Source organism: Typha angustifolia, chromosome 13 (assembly GCF_048772165.1).
Source record: "Typha angustifolia cultivar Huaian chromosome 13, ASM4877216v1, whole genome shotgun sequence".
NCBI classification, from domain to species: domain Eukaryota; kingdom Viridiplantae; phylum Streptophyta; class Magnoliopsida; order Poales; family Typhaceae; genus Typha; species Typha angustifolia.
Genome location: NC_133251.1, coordinates 14,700,626 through 14,719,039, shown reverse-complemented (window position 1 = coordinate 14,719,039; position 18,414 = coordinate 14,700,626). Strand labels below are relative to the sequence as shown.

Below are 18,414 nucleotides of genomic sequence, written 5' to 3'. Positions count from 1 at the left end.
AGCAAGTATGGCAAGTAGATCTACTCCCACATTCGAATATAAAAGCCTATACATATATATATGTATATAAGCCAAATATTACCTAACACAATCCTTGCTGTATACATGTATGTATATAGACCAACAAAAACTGTACTTATCAGATAACTATCCGACCTACGCTAATAATTTTCTGCAGTTAAGAACATGAATGTAAAGATATGAGAAACAAATTCATCTACTTCTCAGAAAAGATGATCAAATTTACATGAGATAAGGTAGGTGTATCCCTCCCAATGGCAACAAAAAACAGAATATATTTCTCAGAGTGACTGGCAACAGAACCAGTGATCCACGTGAATATGCTCTACTACTAGCAGGCATCATAACTTTATACATCCCTTATAAGGCAGGGCCATTAAGGAACTCCCTTACAAGATACAATTATCTCCTCCCTGGGTTGGAGCAAGCTGGGTTCCTTCTTGGTGAATGTTATATGAAAGCTTGACCTTTACGAGAAATAAAGGGGATATATCAACTGTACATGAAGCACCTGACCTTGCTGCTTTAATTGGCATTGGGTCAGCACTAAAAGAATTATGACTATACTTTAGACCTTGTGGAATCAAACCAATCAAATATGCACCATCCATACGGACAAAAACTTTAGCACGCATAAAAGTTCATGAGCCAACAGCTGGATAGGATTCTGATCCGTTGGCATCAAAATTTGAGTGTGGCAATGGTGATGGCTGCTCCCCTGAGTGAGCTGACTTCCTGGATCTTGGGTTTTTGAGGGAAGCCACATATGGTGAGCTTACGTCAGCATAGAAAGATGAAGGAAGCCCATGGATCTTTGGAAGACCTGTTGAATCACCCACCAGAGTATAACCCTTCTCAATAGATTCTGCTTCAACTGGTATCTCATCCAGTGTCTAGTTATTGAAAGAAGGAAATATGTTCAGCAATGGAGTATCAGTAAAAACATCCAATGGAACTTCAACAATAGGACAACCTACCCTGTATGCCTGTTGCAAAACTTTTAATGTTTCTCGGATACGTTTTCTTTTGATGGTAATTTCATCAGGTTCCTTCAACATTTCTTCAAAGAGATTTTCCCTGCATGTGCAAAAAAAAGCATCACACTAGATTTTCTTTTTTCTTTCTATATCACCTGAAAATCTGAAATAAATCTGGGAAAGAGAATTAATAGTTTAATACTGTTAGAAGCCTTAAGTGGACGTTGACATAAAATAGCAAGAATTAGTTTTAAGAATATCTTCAGTTTACTCAAGATCTGAATTGGAATCAGCAGACTAAAAAAGAGTATCTAGTTTGTTACCTGTAAAGGGCAGTAATAAAAACATTATGCAACTCTCGTTTTGTGTGATTAACCTGGCAAAAAGGACAAGGAATTAATCAATTGATGGATATGTAGCACAAACCACAAGCAACAAGATTTTCCATCACATTTAGTTTCACAAATAAAAGATCCAGTGCCACTAGTATGTGTACAAATTCTTTCTAGTTGACTCATGCTTATCTAGAGAGTGGCAATTACTAAAAGAACACATATCAGACAGAGATGAAACATCTAACATTCCATGATCAAATAACATCTCGTCATCTCCAGAATGGAAGTTCATATATAATTAAGGAACACTACTTCCATCTTCAAAATACATTCAGTAGAGGTAACACTTCGGAAAATTAACAATAAGGAATATATATTGACAAAAATAATTGGTAATTCAAAATTACTATGAAAGCCCTAAATAGAGTCATTAACAATGTGATACAAACATGTGAAAAATGTCCAAGGACGTGCACACCAAAAATTATAATGAAACCAAGTAGCCAACGGGAAACTTGCTACAAAAGATATCCAACTACAATGGTAAAAATGTCTGACTGAAGCTTCTCTGAGGTTTAAACACATCTTATGCCCCTCTTTTGCTTAAGTGAATTGTTGCCTTTTGAATTCAGAGTTCCTTTCAACGGTTCTTTATCTACCTAAATGTTGTATCCTAAACCTGGTCCTCAAGTGCCATCATAGCAAGAACATTTACATATGAGATACAGATGTCCTACCATGATATACAATTTTTTCTTGCAAGTTCTGAAACATAAGTGCACAACTAATTGAATATTTGGTTTAGTGCAAAGAATATACCACACTTGAGTTAGACTCAGAATCATGGATACACTCATATGATTCCAGCAAACAGATGTAACTGGCTAGTACAATGCAGTTCAGCATTACGCTTCTCTATATCTTTCGATTCAGCAGTACTCAAAGTACTCATCCTACGGATTGAAGTCTTCAAGCAGCTAATAAGATTTCAGGAGATATGATTGCATATAGGCAGTGACCAAAATAATAGGAGGAAAGTAAACTTTCTGGAGAACACCTATTAAATCAGCAGTATCTTCCTGACTACGTAAAGTTAATTTCACAATTAAAAAACAACATAAATCAAACTGTAAAGTTATTTGAGATCTTAACACAACAATATTTTCATGCAAGTCATTACATAGGTGCATAGGTGCTGTATTAATGCAAGAGGGCAGACCTATAGTATTCTTGACCAAGAAAAACTCGTCGTATTCAACAAGGTGCACGAGCTTAACAAAGTTAAAAAAAAAAAAGAAGACACTAATCAGATTCCCGCATAATTAGAGTAAGGCAACTCACCAGGAAATGCATAATTGCTTTGGGAACACAGTCCTCAATATTTTTCCTGACAATATCATAATATGATTTCAACAAAAATTTAGTGATTGCTATCTCTAGTGCTTCTTGCTCGGTCTGGTTTTCTGAGGGCTTTATGACAACAGGTGGCTGAACAGTTTTTTAAAAAAAAAAGGTTACAAAAATGCCTTATAGATAGAAGTGGCAAATTCAATCAATTTGTAGACAATGGGCTCACCTCTCTCAACTGAATCATGGAAATTGTATGTTCCATTGTATGCATGGGTGCATTATATGGCCTCTTCGCGGAACTCTCTTTTGCATGTGCACGGTCCTCACTTGCACCAAAAATTGATGAAAATCCCCAACTTGATCCACTTGCACCTCCTGACAGATCTCAAATTCAGATGGTATTACTTATTAGTACTCCTGTCATACTATTGATAAGATAACAACTAAATGTAACAAATACAATGTAAGGGAAAGGCTAAATCAAGTCCATGAAACTATGTAGGGCAACAGGAGGAATGCTTCCAACAGAAAAGAAGAAAGTATTATTCAGCCTTGTTTGCCATATAGTTTCAAAAAAAATTTGGATACTCAGTTCTTATACAACATATAATCTACACACTTACCAGATGAACCTGCTCTCTCTGCATCCAGTCCATGTCGAACTCCCTGTAATATTGAGAGAACTCAGAGAAGGTAAAAGTGACAGAAACCCTTCATCAAAATGTACTTCAAAGAAAAAGTAGTTTCATGATGTAAGTATTAGAGAGACATTAAGACAAGGAAAACAAGAAAATAGACCTGAAGGGGGTCAGAAAAGACACCATTTGCACCAGTTCTGGCAAGGATAGCTCGAGATTTTGTACTCTTTTCAGATGATTGTAGCTTATCAGAATCCATTCCGTCCTGCATCCAGCAGTATATTTAGCAACAAAGCAGTATGGCACATGTAGAAAGCAGATGTAAAGACTATCATCATGCACCCTTAAACAGTTAGGCCAACAACAAGGGGCACATATGAAAGCTAATTAACTGAATCAGGTACTTGAGAGATGCAAATTGCAAAGAAGGTGCCAACTTGAGGGAGATATATGAAGCATTCGTTCTTCAAAGGATGAAATTTAGACAGTTAAATGACGAGCTGTGTTGATTTAATCACCCAAAACCATAAGAACTTTAATTATAAGAATTGTATTCATCATAGTACTACTTGTACTCATTCTCTCCAATTGAGCCTGTTGTTCAGGCGCAGGTTACAATAGGCTGGAAAGCTCTCTTGTGAGAGGTTCTTACAAAGCAAGCACATGTCTTGTGATAGGAGTCCACCTAATACAAAACAAGCAAAACATGAGCCTAGATTGTGAGCTCAAATTAACAAACCAAACACAAGCAAGGCCTAGCTTGCCATTTGCCACTCAATTTAGTTTCATGTACTACTATAGGTACTATAGCAAGATGTGAATATCTTGTACCCTATACTATAGGAGTATAGGTATTATATTTAAGTAATGGTTACAACAACAACAACAACAACAACAACAACAAAAACCAATTTAAGCTACCTTTTGCCTTGAAAGTGTATTCTAATAATCTAGTTTCAAAGAGGATCTCCCAGAATTACATAGTGGATTAGTGTGGATCAAGATTGTGTAGTTACGCTGCCAGAGGAATGCAAGATGACAGAAGAGAAAACATAGAAACAATTAACTCACATCTACCACGACCACCATCTTTTGCCTTTTCTTGTTTCAAAAACAATTAACTCACACATAAAGAGAAAACATAGAAACAATAATATACCTTGGATCGGGTCACTGTTACTGCTATTTTAGCAGATCTAATTTGCTGTTGAGCAAGCTCAACAGCCTTGCTGCCACCAATGAAACTTGGATGTGAAGTATTTAGATAGTCCATCTGCACAAATCAAGTACTCAATTATACATGGATATGAGGAGTAAAAAAACTAAAAATTACATATATATATAAAATTAAAGTACATAGTTACCCCAACAGGGTATTCCCATGACTACAGGTCTACAACTCAGGAAAGTCTAGTTGTTGTATATCTAGCAAAGAGCTTTGATAAAGCTAGAAGAAAGTCTTAGGAGAAGGTGGTAGAAAATTCAAGAGAAGAAAATTATTCTCTTGATCCTTAATACAAGATGAAGTGGATAAAATTTTTAAACTTTCTTACTTTATTTGCTTCACTTCCATACCAATACATAAAATAAAACCGCATAGTGGTTTACATGACTCTTAATTATACTACATGGCTCTTAGTTATCATATATAACTCTTTAATTTCCAATATCTAGAGAACCCAAAAGATAACTATAATTTGAAGACATAGAGAAGACTAAGAGTCACCTAAAAATCAAAGCGCTAATCTTGAATTCTGTACTAGCCAATTAATTTAATTAACTAGTCAAATGGGCTAGCTTAATATTCCTACATTCTCCTCTTAAGCTAGACTATTTTCACACTAAGCTACTTCTTCAATTTGGTGAAGGTATCCATCTTGAAAGCTTTGATGAATATGTCTGCTAATTGTTTTTGAGTCTAACAATACTTGACCTTGATTTCACCATCTTTGACCAAATTTTGAATGAAATGATACCTAACTCGAATATACTTGCTTCTACTATAGAGACCAAGTTCTTTTTGAGTGCAATTGTTGATTTGTTATCACAAAATAAATTTGTGCATTTTCCTTGTGAATGCTTAAGTTCTTCCAAAATACACCTTAACCCAATGCTTGACAAATGACAAAGAAATATACTCCGCTTTCGTAGTAGAGAGAGTGACAACATCCTGCTTCTTTGAAGACCATGCGATAGCACCGAAGCCGACATTAAAAATATAGCCAGAAAGTACTCTTGCCATTGTCAGTGCTTCCACCCCAATCACTGTCACAATAGCCAACTAAACATGAATTCTTAGCACTTTTGTAAGTAATACCTTCATCCAAGGTACCATTAATATATCTCAAAAGTTTTTTTTCCAACCTTCCAATGACAGCCTTTTGGTGTTTCCGTGAATCTGCTTAGAAGACTAATAGAGTATAAAATATCTAGTCCTGTACTTGTTAAGTACATGAGACTAAACAAGGCTTCTATAAAGAGTAGCATCAACAAGTTTATCATCACCTTGTTTGCTTAATTTCAAGCCAACCTCCATAGGTGTGCTTATAGGTGAAGCTCCTTCTATTCGAAATCTCTTCAAAAAATCTGCTGCATATTTCTTTTGTGAAATGAAAATTTACTCCACTTTGTTAACTTCAATGCCAAGAAAGAAATGTAGAAGTCCCATGTTTGTCATCTCAAATTCATGCATTATGGTTCTCTTAAAAGCTTCAAGATAATTTGGACTATTTCCAATAAAGATTAAATCATCAACATAAATGCATGCGATTAATAACTCAACATAAATGCATGTGATTAATAACTCAACATAAATGCATGCAATTAATAACTCACCATGTGTACATTCATCGATGTAAAGAGTATGCTTTAATGGACACCTCTTGAATCCATTATTCAAAAAATATCCATTGATGCGACCGTACCATGCCCTTGGTGCTTACTTTAAGCCATGCGAGGTTTTCTTCAACTTGCATATTTTATATTCTTCACCTTTTTTCATATAGCTTAGAGATTGATTAATATAGACCTCCTTTTCAAGAACACCATTTAAAAATGCTGATTTGACATCCAATTAATGCACCTTTCATTTATTTTGAGCCGCCAAAACTAAGACCATGCGAATTGTCTCAAGTCGAACAACATGGGCAAAGACTTCATCGTAGTAGACATTATACTTTTGATTATAGCCTTCGCTACCAAACGCACTTTGTGTTTCTCAACTTCACTTTTTTCAGTCAACTTGGTCTTGTAAATCCATTTAACACCTATTGGTTTGTGCCCAGTAGGAAGATCTACAAGATTCCAAATATTATTCTTTGTGATTGAATCAATTTCTTAATCCATAGCATGCCTTCAATTTTTTTTTTGTTACGAAGCCTCCTCAAAAGTGATAAGATTTGCATTAATAAATAGTACAAGTTCCTCATATCTTCATATGATACTTCTCTTGCAGCTTCACAGATCTCTCTAATGCTCGTTGTCTTCCTTGGTGAAGACTCTGATAAAGAAGACATTGGAGACGATGTGGACAAAGAAGACGAGATGTAGGTGGAGTCCTTTCTTCTTCTCCAAGATCACCATCTTGACTTTCTTCTTCATCAGCAAGAAATAGAAGATTTCTTTCTCTTCTCCATCCCACTCTCAAGATTCTCTTTCATCAAATTTTACATCTCCACTCACAATAACCTTCTTGATAAGGGAATTAAAAATTTTATGGGCTTTGAATTTTTCACTATAGCCTATAGGAATATATTTTTTAAATTTATCATTCAATTTCTTCCTCTTCTCATCAGACATATGCACATAGGCAATGCTTCCAAAAACCCTCAAGTGAGCAACACAAGGTTTGTGTCCACTCCAAGCTTCTTGAGGTGTCACGTCATGCACACTTTTAGAAGTTGCATGATTCAAAAGATAGACCACGCATGCTATGTCTTTGGCCAAAAATATTTTAGGCATCTCTTTCACCTTTAGCATACTTCTAGCAAACTTCATAATAATTCGGTTCTTTCTTTCCACCACCTTTGTTTTGTTGTGGTGTGTGTGGCGGATAGTAACTTGATTTTTTATGCCATGCTTTTTAATAAAAGAGATAAATCTTGTGAATTATATTCTCCTCGGTCGGAATCCAAAATTTTTAAGATATGTTCTCTTTGCTTTTCAATCAAGGTCTTAAATTTTTTAAACTTGTTTAACACGTCTCTTTTTTTTAAGAAAATAAATCCATGTCTTTCTACTATAATCATCAATAAAAATAAGAAAATAACAATTACCTCCAATAGATATTGTGTGCATAGGGCCACATCAATCGATATGAATAAGCTCAAAGGTTTGGATGCCCTCCAAGCTTTTCTACTTGGAAAAGAGTCCAGTGATACTTTCCAAGTGCACACCCTTCACATACTTGATCATGTTGATGAATATTTGGCATGCCCTATACCATTTATTTCTTGCATATGTGAGAAAAAGAGCTAAAGCTCAAATGACCATAACCGATATGCCAAAGCCATGATTAGTACTTTATGATGGCGTTGAAGTATGAAAGAACTTCATTTTGCATATCTTGTTTGGTGTCATTTTCATTTTGGCTATAAGAATATTACTCTTGTCCTTGATCTTGCATGTCTCTTCCTTAAAGAGAACATCAGGATCCTTAGGAAGAAGTTGTTCAACATTCAAAAGGTTTTGCTTACAGCCAGAAACACAGAAGACATTAATAATGCTCTTGACACCTTTATTTGTTTTAATAAGAATCAATGATGGTTGTGCCAGTGGCATATACCATGACGTGCCACCATCGGCATGGCATGTGTCGGTCAACACAGGGTGTGCCAAGCGGCACGTCTCGACGCATCGTTGCGTGCCAGTAGCACACCCCTACATACTAGTGGCCCACCTCTGCGTGCTAGTGGCCCACCCTCGTGTGCCACACGCCTTTACGTGCCATTGGCAAATATTTATAATATCATTAATAAACTTTTTAAGATATTTAGAGATGTTTTTAAATCTTTGGTAAATTAATCTTTAGTTTTTGGCTTAAAATATGTATTAAAACCTACATCATAATGTTTTATCTTTAGATTATTTTTGTAAATGACATATTTTATTAAAGATAAATAATAGTTAAATATAAATATTATTCAACACATAATATGATTAATACATTTATTAAAACTAATATTAATGGTTGAACACTCCAAAATATAATTGAATACTCCATAATAAAATTGAACACATAATATTAATTGATAATAAGTCAATAATTAAAACTAATATCTCGTTGAATGTAGAATGACGAGGATCAAAAACTTCATTTACCAGCACAAGAATAACATAAGAATGTTGCATTAAATATTATCAATATTATTCAAATTTCACTGATAGTATTGTTTGTTGTAACGTCTCACATAGTCTTCAGACTAATAGAAATTTTATAATTATCTTATGATATGATATAGATATTGAATATACACGAAAATGTCCAGCACAGGCACAAGTACACCATAAGCATATGTAGATTGTAAATGTAGAATATAATAAGAGTATTTTAGCTCTGGTGGGTATGATTGATATGATGGTAATGATAATGAACTCATATCATCCTATGGATGCACCTCTCCTAATGTTCTGCTACATAGAAACTCAAATCCTTTATAAAAATAATACCTCTTAAAAGGTTGTGTAACAAGAATGTATGTCTCATCTTTATCATCATCGCCACCAGATTGCGTCATTATCACCATCAATATCATCACCATATTATCTAAGTCTTCTAAATAATCAATTGATTAGTTGATTTTATAATGATTGATGAAAATAGAAAAAAAAATTAAAAAAAAGTTCCAAATGGCACAATGATTGGTATGTAGCCATACCAAACATGCACGGCTCAACATGACTTGACATGGGGGTGTGCCACTGGCGTGTCATTATTGGCACGGCAAGTGCTGGTTGGCATAGCTATCCATGACAAGAATATCACAACTTTTGATTGGTAGCTTGCCATCGTCGATGTGAACCTCACTTTAAATATATTCATTCAAAGTGACGAAAACACTTTTGTTTCCTGTTATTAGTTACTACAACGACTATCAACATACCAAATATCTTTAATAACCTCTTCTTATACATTACAAACAAGAAAGAGAGAACCATCCTCCTTTGATCACTTCTTGAGCATAGTTTGCATCTTAATTTTTCTTGGCAATCTTTTTTCTACACATTTTTTTTATGTGGTCATATTTGCCAGAATGATTACATTGGCATCTGTTTATCGTCCTCATCCTCTACCTCTATCTTTAGTTAAAGTAGATGAGAATGTATTATCATTTTCATTTTCTTGACCTTTTCCGCCATTACTTCTACTGCTCCCATGGTTAAAATGTCGTCCTCTTCTCCCTCTGGAACCTCCTCTCAATAAAATTTGAAATTGAAATGCTTGCTCCAAGGGAGGGAAATCAAGTTGAATCATGTGATATTCATAAGATTAGAGTGATCCCAATAAACTTTCAATGGAAAGAGTAGATATATCTTTAGATTTTTCAATAGCAATAACAATATGCTCATACTTTCTAGTTAAACTTCCAAGAATTTTTTTAACTACTCTTTGGTCTGAAATTCTCTCACTATTAATCCTCAATTGGTTAACAATAGAGATTACTCAATTGTAGTCTTCAACTACTTCAGAGTCCTTCATGTGAAGAGTGTTAAATTCATTTCGAAGAGTTTGAAGTCGCACCATTTTTATCTTCTCCTCTCATTTGTAGGACACTTTGAGTACATCCCACACTTCTTTCGCCATCAACATGGTTGAAATTCTTTTAAAGATTGCCTTATCCACCGCTTGATAAAAGAAGAACAATGTCTTCTTGTCCTTCTTGCGGGTCTCTTGAAACTCATTTTTATGTGGGGTCAGCGTCGTCATGTTCTCCGGCTCAACATAGTCATTCTCTACGATATTCCGTGGATCTTAGGATCCATAGAGAACTTTTATTTGGATACTCCATAGATTGTAATTCTTCTCGGTGCAACGAGGAAGTTGGGGTTGCAACAAGCTATTGGAAGCCATTATCTTTCAAGAAAAGTTCACTCTAATACCACTTTGTCAGGAAAAGGTAGAAAACTCAAGAAAAGAAAATTATTCTCTTGATACTTAATACAAGATGAAGTGGATAAAATTTTTAAACTTTATTATTTCACTTGCTTCACTTCCATACCAATACATAAAATAAGACCTCATATATATATTATACTATATGACCTTAGTTATCATACATAACTCTTTAATTTCTAACATCTAGAGAATCCAAAAATTAACTATAATTTAAAGACAGAGAAGACTAACAGTCACCTCAAAACCAAAGCACTAATCTTGAATTTTGCACCAGCTAATTAATCTAATTGACTAGTCAAATGGGCTAGCTTAATATTCCATCAGAAAGACATGCTTTTTTGAGAAGATGTAAAGTATAAGTACATGTTTCAAGCACCCATATTGTACCTCATAAATATGGAAAAAGCAGCAGATCTTAGTGCAACAAACATTTCCGAGGCGCTGGCCGCCAAAAAGAGCAAGGACCATCGGTTTTGCACTATTCTGTCACCTATCTACCTGGTTTGGTTTCGGCTCGTAGAAAAAGAAAAAAAGAATATTTTAGGCTGAAATAGAATAGTTTTAGCATATTGCGGTCCAAAATAAATGTCAACCACAGAAATCTACAGTTTTGGCCTTAATCAGTGAATTTTGTTTTAGTTGTCATTAAATTTCGGCCCTTACTGTTTTTCTTAGATCATCGCAGCTAGGGAAAGTGAAGTAGTGAACCAACAAAATGAGAAACATGGACTGAAAAAGGGGGAAAACAATATTATAGTAGATGAAACGACTCCAGATGAGTTTTTGAAGGCGTGAGATAGCTTCACGGACTTTAACTAGACATGCCAATAAGTGATAGCTAAGTCAAATTTCTATACCTCCATCTCGATTATGTGGGTTATCATCAATTCAGCAGGCTGGAGACCTTCCCGTAAGAATTTTCCAATCACTTCATCCATACACCTCCGAAGGATGGGAAATTGTTGTAGCTCATTAGCTAAGCAGTGATGGCTCATCTATCAATGTAGACAAATTAAGTAAAGAGAAGTTGGACTGCTTGAGTTTTAGAAAAATGTTTGTTCTCATAAAATCCACAAAATGGAGCAGAGAAGTGAGAACTCTATACCTTAATTAGTTCATCATAAATGAATTTGGCGCATTGAAGGCTTGGGTCCAGCAATCGGCCTATCTGCCTGCGAACGAGAACTTCAAATGGTACCTAATTGGTCAAAAGATAAAAACAAATATTGATAAACTGAATGTAAAGCTTATTTTCCTTTTACCAGAAATGCATGACATCAATCAACAGACATCACCTCAGGTACAAACAGAGCACTCCTAGGACCAGTTGAATTTTGAATTGCCATGCGGATATCTTCATCAGTAATGTCATCACAAGGATCAACTTCCTAGAAATTGAACAGACAAATTAAATCTAAAGAACTAAGTATACATAAAAGGCAGCACGAAGGGGTTATGTTATTTGAATAAATAGCATATAAGGTTGCATGCCTCTAGACTCTTCACAAAGATAGACTGGAAAATATAGTGAATTCGTGCTCCACCAGAAAGCTCAGTTGTGGATATTTCTTCATTCTTGCCTTCCACCATTGAAGAAAAAGCTGCGCAAGTTATCATGCCATTTAGAAATTACGAGAGTAAACTAATAATCAAAGAAGATTAATACGCAAATAAAGATGAAAGAGAAGGAGCTCATAATTAACAGTCAATCAATATTGGCCAAGTATCAGAATATACATAAAATACTAAAACCATGACCACCTTTATCAATTAAATGAAATCACAAGTACGAATTTTCAAAAAGACGAAATAGAAACACTAATCATGAGAACCCAAAATGGAGATCAAGTTGTAAGGAAAGGGAAATCTTCACCGGATGTTCGAAAGCAGACTCAAGCCATAAATCATACTCATAGGAATTGTCATTATGTTGTACGCTCCAAATTTAAGACTCCTTCAGATCCATAATCCGACTTACAAAGAATTTATCAATAGTGTTTACAACTAAAGGGATCCACATACTAAATGAAAATGATAAATGGATGTCTCTTTCCAACTTAGGCATATTTTTCTCAGACAACCCACAATATAAAAAGACCTTTAGAAATGGTCAAACTGTATCCACATTCCATGTCCTTATTTTTGGAAATTGATTACTAAATGAGGTATCAAAGGCATATCCAATAAAAAATTCCAATTAGATCATACCCAAAAAAACATATATCATGAAGCATCCAAAAGTATTCTCCAAAGGAATAGATACAAAAAAAAGGAAGAAAAATCTGGTCAAAAAGACAAACAGACATACAGTTGAAGCTATATTAGCTATACTACTGCTCTCATAGATGCAAAAGAGGAAATGGTTAACCAAAAGAGGAAAAAATGAAGTAATTTAAGAACTACCTTCACAATATTTTGCGAGAATGTTCAGGATTTTTGCACCCTGACCTGCCTGAATAGATGATGATGATACAGAAAAAAAAGTACATCAAAAGATTGAAGAAGCAGTTATTTATATAACCAAACAATTACTTGTACATGTCACAAGAATATTAAAAAGCTAAGTATGGTGAGCGGTGACACTAAATGGTAGAAAAAAATACAATGAGAAAATAAACCATTGTTATGACGCATCAATTCACCTTCTGTGTTCCATGTATTGAATATGTACATAAATTTTTAATAAATAGTTTGTATTCTCACTCTCTCTCAAATATTATACATATACTCAAGTAGGGGAAGGGCGAAACTCGTGATCTTCCACCACAAACCATTAAAATTGCTAGATTTGATGTATGTAATCTTTGGGAGAGAGCAAGGTAGGATAGAGGAAAGTTCCCAGGAAAATTCCCAAGACTGGACACTACTGCTTAACACCATAGTTTTAAATATGGAATGATCCATTCATAGGAAAATTATAAAATTTTAATGGATGACTGATTTGAGTGAATTTGAAAATCAGAGCAAGAAGTTATGGCAAAAAAGATGAGGAAATGTTAGAATTGGGCTAAAACAGATTATTCGATACTGCAGCAGTCATTGAGAGGGTGGCAAGCAGTCGTGGGATGATGGATGTTGGCCTTAAAGGTGGGTGGCTCGTGAAGGAAGATAATGGCTGGAGTTTGGAGGTGGAGATAGAGACTCTAGGCTAGATCTACTCCTAGAAAAAATAGACGGCTATAATTAAAAGATAAAGGTAAAATAATAATTTGACTTAAACTAATATTCATTTCACACCCTAATTAACCCATGACTAGTCATATTTATAAGAATTGAGGCATAACGAGTCAAATCAAATTCGCTATATTAGGCTTACATCCACTATAATTTGAAATTAAAAATAATAAGCAAAATTAACTAACTAAACTCGACTTAACACTCGTGGTCGGATCATAATAGTTAAGATGTTGAGGCTTGCCTATATTGCAGCTTGGCTATATACTAAAGCCAAATTCTTGTTTTTAGCATGTTCTCTTACACTTAAGATGCTTCCATAAGGGCATGACATCCAATGAAAATTAATAATGGAACTCCTTGACAGTTATGTTGACATCATAATAAAGGGACACACCATCAATGTCAAAAGGATAATGTAAAGGAAGATACCTTTGATTCTACTACATCACCATAGATAGCAAGCTCCTTTGCAACAGATGTCAACTGAGCATTAATACGTGACTTCAATCCTGGCAGAACAGTCCTGATATGTTGCACCAAAATCTGCAAATAACAAATCATTATGGTTAACATGCATAAATAGAATGAAAACAAGCACATCATGAGGATATTGGTAGTGTAGACAAACTGCAGTTTTCAAGGGTTCATAGAAAACAAATCCATTTTCAGATCCTAGGAAGTTGGAAAATCCTGTTATGATGGTTGACAATTGCTTTGGATGTCTAAATTCTTAGAAGAAAACACAGCTATCAAGTTTGTTACGATTGCAAAATAAACGCCATCAGGAAACCCACCTGATTTAGTTTCTTGGCTAACTCGGGGACCCCGCAACAATGAGAGAGACCATGATATACCTACAATGATAGCACATCCCCTAAAAGTATAAATATATATCAAGATAAGTAAGGAGGAGATGTTAAAAAATTTCAAGAAAGATACTGGTTGATTGCGGAAGAAGCTCTCCTCATACGCTAGAGCGTCTTTGATACTACGATTCAAGTTAATATCCTGCAGCAGCAAACAAAAATTAGAGGATAACAGGTCCAAAAAGTTTATACTTCTGAGAAGTACTAGTCTTATATGGTGACGATGAGAAACTGACTTAATTGTTGGTACCCCATTTTTTTCAAATCTCAACCAAATAAAGAAAGGGGTGAAGATGAAGAAAAGAGCAACTCACTTCTAGAAAGTAGATACTGTGATGTTTCTAGTTTGTGCAAGAATGCAATAACTACCAAAACAATGCTTCAGTTTAAAGAAAAGCAAAGCAAAAAAAAAAAGTACTATCACAGAAAAATTCCTTTAACTTCTACACATCTTCCAACTACATATATAGAGATTATTGACATTATGAAGTACCTGCTGGCTGCGGTTGACTACACCAACATAACCAAGCTGTAGTGGGATCACATTTCCCAGTAAGAAGTTGCGGGCATCAGTGCCTCTGTCCATTATATCCAACTGCAGAGATAAGCAGAAAATGTAGTCTCATGAGATGATAAGTATGACAAGCTTAAAATGAAGAACTTAGGGGGTAACAAATGGAACCTTTGTGATAACGCCAATTGTTCGAGACCCTGAGAGAATTTAACAGGAAATTATAATTAAGTGTCTACTATACTCCAGCCTTCAGTTGAACCATCAAGATAAAATTCCTATTCAGGATAATTGCAAAATCATCTACTCAAATTCTTACCATCTGGATCAGCAATCCTAGCCATCTGCAAAGCATCAGAATTCACTAGATCTGCATTTGCTGGTGAGACCGCTAATATTATGCAAGTTCTGTGTTTGATGTATGACAAGATCATTGTTCTGATTCTCGTCTCAATATCAGTTGGTTGGTCACCTACGGGCACCTTAGTTATTCCGGGCAAATCAACAAGAGTAATATTCAGGACATTTGGAGAAAAGATCTTTAATCGAATTTGTTTGTCTGAAACACCCTTGTTCTCTCCTGCTTCTCTGTCTGTTTCAGCCTGCATGGAGAAGAAAAAGTATGTTTGCGTCACATAGGAATATTGCCAGTAACTATTTTCTTAGAAGCAAGGCATATAGTCCAAAAGAAGCCAAACCAACAGGTGAAAGTCCAATACCATTGCAAAGCTCTAAAAGTAAATAATGAGTTCCATAAGAAGCCACGTGAATACACCACTTGCATTAGCAAAAACCATTTGTAACCTATCATTTGTACGGCTTTTCACTATGCCCCATTTTATCATTCACGACAGATTAATAAGTTCCACAGAATCTTCCTCCTATAAGATCATTAAGATGGGAACATAGGTTGCTTATTATAAATGAAACATGATATCAAACAGTAGTTTTGAACTCAAAAATGAAAAAAGAAGAAGAGAAGGTAGCACTACAATACCCATTCTAAATATGCTATATTATGCCACATAGGCAATGCAATTTTTCGCTGCATAAGGCCAGATACAGCATATTACAATTTAGCTAACATTATCCTCTGCTGGATTAATCATCTTATTATCCAAAAGTATTTTCAGTCTAGCATTATGAATATCTATCACCCATAGTTTTTCCTTATAATTTAAATGAACACTGACTTCCTAAATCTACGAACTAGAGTGAAACGTGCACCTACATGTGCACCAACCTAGCGCATATGCAATCCCTCGACCAACAGAAGTCCACGGATTCCGCACTCTGCAGCCACCTTAAAAGATTGGCTACAATTTTCAAGCTTCCAATTAAATTACAGCATCCGGGGCTTAAAAATCCTTGTTCCGAAAAAATATCTTAGAAACAACTAAGAAAACAAAACCATAAACCCTAATTTACCCAAAATTCACCTGGATCTCTCTCCGAATCTCTCGGAAATCAAAGAACCTCCTTCCAGGCAAGTGGAGGAACTCCCCCCACTCGTCCCCCTCCGCCTTCTCCGGCCTACGTGGGCAGTGCACGAGCTGCAGCACGAGCGGCCTTCGCGTGCAGATGTCATTCCCCCTTGGCAAGAAGTCTCTTCCGACGAGCGCCTCGAGCACGCTCGACTTGCCGCTGCTCTGGCTCCCCACCACCGCCACCTGCGGCAGATCGATTGTCGACGAGTTTCCCAGCTGCGCGAATATGTCCTGCAGCTTGTTGACGATCGGGATCACGCTGCTCCCCACTGGCCCCGCCGCCGCCATCACCAGGGTTTCTAGCAACGAATTCCGGAGATAGCGAGAGAGGAGATACAGAGAAACCCTAATTTTTTTCCTATCTTGGAGTTCAAGGGGATTCTTCAACCGGAGAGAAGAGGGGGGAGAAGCGAGAGGGAGAAAGGTGGAGCCGTTCCCAGAGGCGGGTACGGGGATTTTCTTGCTATGTATACTCACCTGAATGACTAAAATGCCCTTGCATGTCACTAATTCATGGAGTTAAGCATGCGCAGGGGTAGGAGGGTAGAATCGGAAGGTAGTTTCGTGGGGAAGGGTCTCGTCGGAGGCTTGTAAGAGACCGCATACAGATCCATCTGCGGGATAGAAGCCGCCTTACTCGCAGACGTTCTGGATTTACTTACAGGAAGAAATGGACGGAGAAAAGAACAATCGCATACATGTATGTATGCGGAGAAGGTAGGGAAATAATCGCAGTGGGCTTGGTCCGAAAGAATTGGGCCGGATTCGGTTGGGCGGCGGCACGGGAAAGGAGTCCGGTCGGCGAGGTGACGAATCGTGGCAACGGGACCCGCGGTTTGCACCGGAAAAGGAAACACCTTTTGGTGACACCAGGGGGGACCCACCTGAACTGGTGGTTTATAACCGCGCGTTGTTTGGCACCACACGTTATAGGGCATGGTGCCCCACCGCCAAGGCTTTTTACAATCCGCACCCTGCACTTTGTGTTAATTGCAGTTCATGCCTTTATATCATGCACGATCTCAAATCGAATATACTGGACTACAACAATTGTGTATACGCCACTCTGGCAATAATTAATATGAGCCTAAGTTTGGTCAAATTGATCAATTAACGAAATTACGAAGATATTGATCATAATTACGTTACGATAATTTTTTATTTTTGTTTACTTCGATCGGATCGAAGCCGACATTAATAAGAATGAATTGGAATGTGTAACCTAAGTGTCGTGTGATCACTTAATTATTATTCTTTTAAGTCATCATATAACAAATTAAGTTACGGTAGCTCGAAGGAATCATCCCAGGTCAAATCTTATCCAATAAATAAATATTGAGGTCATTGAAAGTTGGAATTATACTTCATCAAGCAAGGTATCCAAATTAGTGCTCTTATACTTGCCAGAATGTATCGACGCAGAACTTATTAGCAATCCATCTAAGATGACAAAATCATAGTAAATTTATTTAAAAAAATAAATCTAACATATAAATTGCTGAATTTATTAGTGTTTTATATGTGACTAAAATAAATAAATTAATTAGAGCGGACTTAAGTCAACCTACCACTATTTCATATAAAGAAATAAATTTGGTAGCTTAAATAAATCATCGATAACTTTGGCGGTTTATTTTGTTAACTTACAAATATAAATGCTGAACTAGTTGAGATTTCCATCTAAAAGTAAAATATGATTCTATCGTTCTACGGTAAAAATGTAAAATAGATTCGGTTTAATATTGAATTTGATATGTAATATATTTTGATAAATAAATGACTAGCTTGGTTAAAACATTTTGCAATCCTGTTTCATGTCAACCCCTAGATATTTAAATAGATAAAGAAAAAAGGGCAGCACCTTGAGCTAGGTACCTTTGCGTTCTCTCGTGATAGCATGCAACTTACTACTCGTTGGGGGCAATTACAACGAGTTGA

The 18,414-nt window shown here is 36.0% G+C and overlaps 2 protein-coding genes across 2 annotated transcripts in view; one reads left to right on the top strand and one right to left on the bottom strand.

Moving 5' to 3' along the window:
* The window catches only part of LOC140773139 (UPF0235 protein At5g63440), a 63,998-nt gene that overhangs the window by 6,436 nt on the left and 39,148 nt on the right, over positions 1 to 18,414 (top strand). The gene's annotated exons all lie outside the window — the stretch shown is intronic.
* On the bottom strand, positions 122 to 16,908 carry LOC140773501 (dynamin-related protein 3A-like). The gene is made up of 20 exons (XM_073116099.1): positions 16,429 to 16,908; positions 15,309 to 15,591; positions 15,161 to 15,189; positions 14,972 to 15,073; positions 14,552 to 14,620; positions 14,407 to 14,466; positions 14,042 to 14,155; positions 12,839 to 12,887; positions 11,927 to 12,036; positions 11,731 to 11,823; positions 11,541 to 11,633; positions 11,293 to 11,430; positions 4,481 to 4,594; positions 3,482 to 3,586; positions 3,307 to 3,349; positions 2,910 to 3,058; positions 2,675 to 2,821; positions 1,322 to 1,374; positions 999 to 1,098; positions 122 to 914 (listed from the first exon to the last, which is right to left on the bottom strand). Exons 1-20 carry the CDS (start codon positions 16,762 to 16,764, stop codon positions 663 to 665), a joined length of 2,439 nt encoding a protein of 812 aa, XP_072972200.1. The 5' UTR covers positions 16,765 to 16,908; the 3' UTR covers positions 122 to 662.

Coding starts and splice junctions, on each gene's coding strand:
- LOC140773501 (XM_073116099.1), bottom strand. CDS start 16,764: ATGGCGGCGGCGGGGCCAGTGGGGAGCAGCGTGATCCCGATCGTCAAC. Junction 14,156..14,406: donor TAGCCAAGAAACTAAATCAG/GTGGGTTTCCTG, acceptor TGTTATTTGCAG/ATTTTGGTGCAACATATCAG. Junction 3,587..4,480: donor TAACAGTGACCCGATCCAAG/GTATATTATTGT, acceptor TGCTGGATGCAG/GACGGAATGGATTCTGATAA.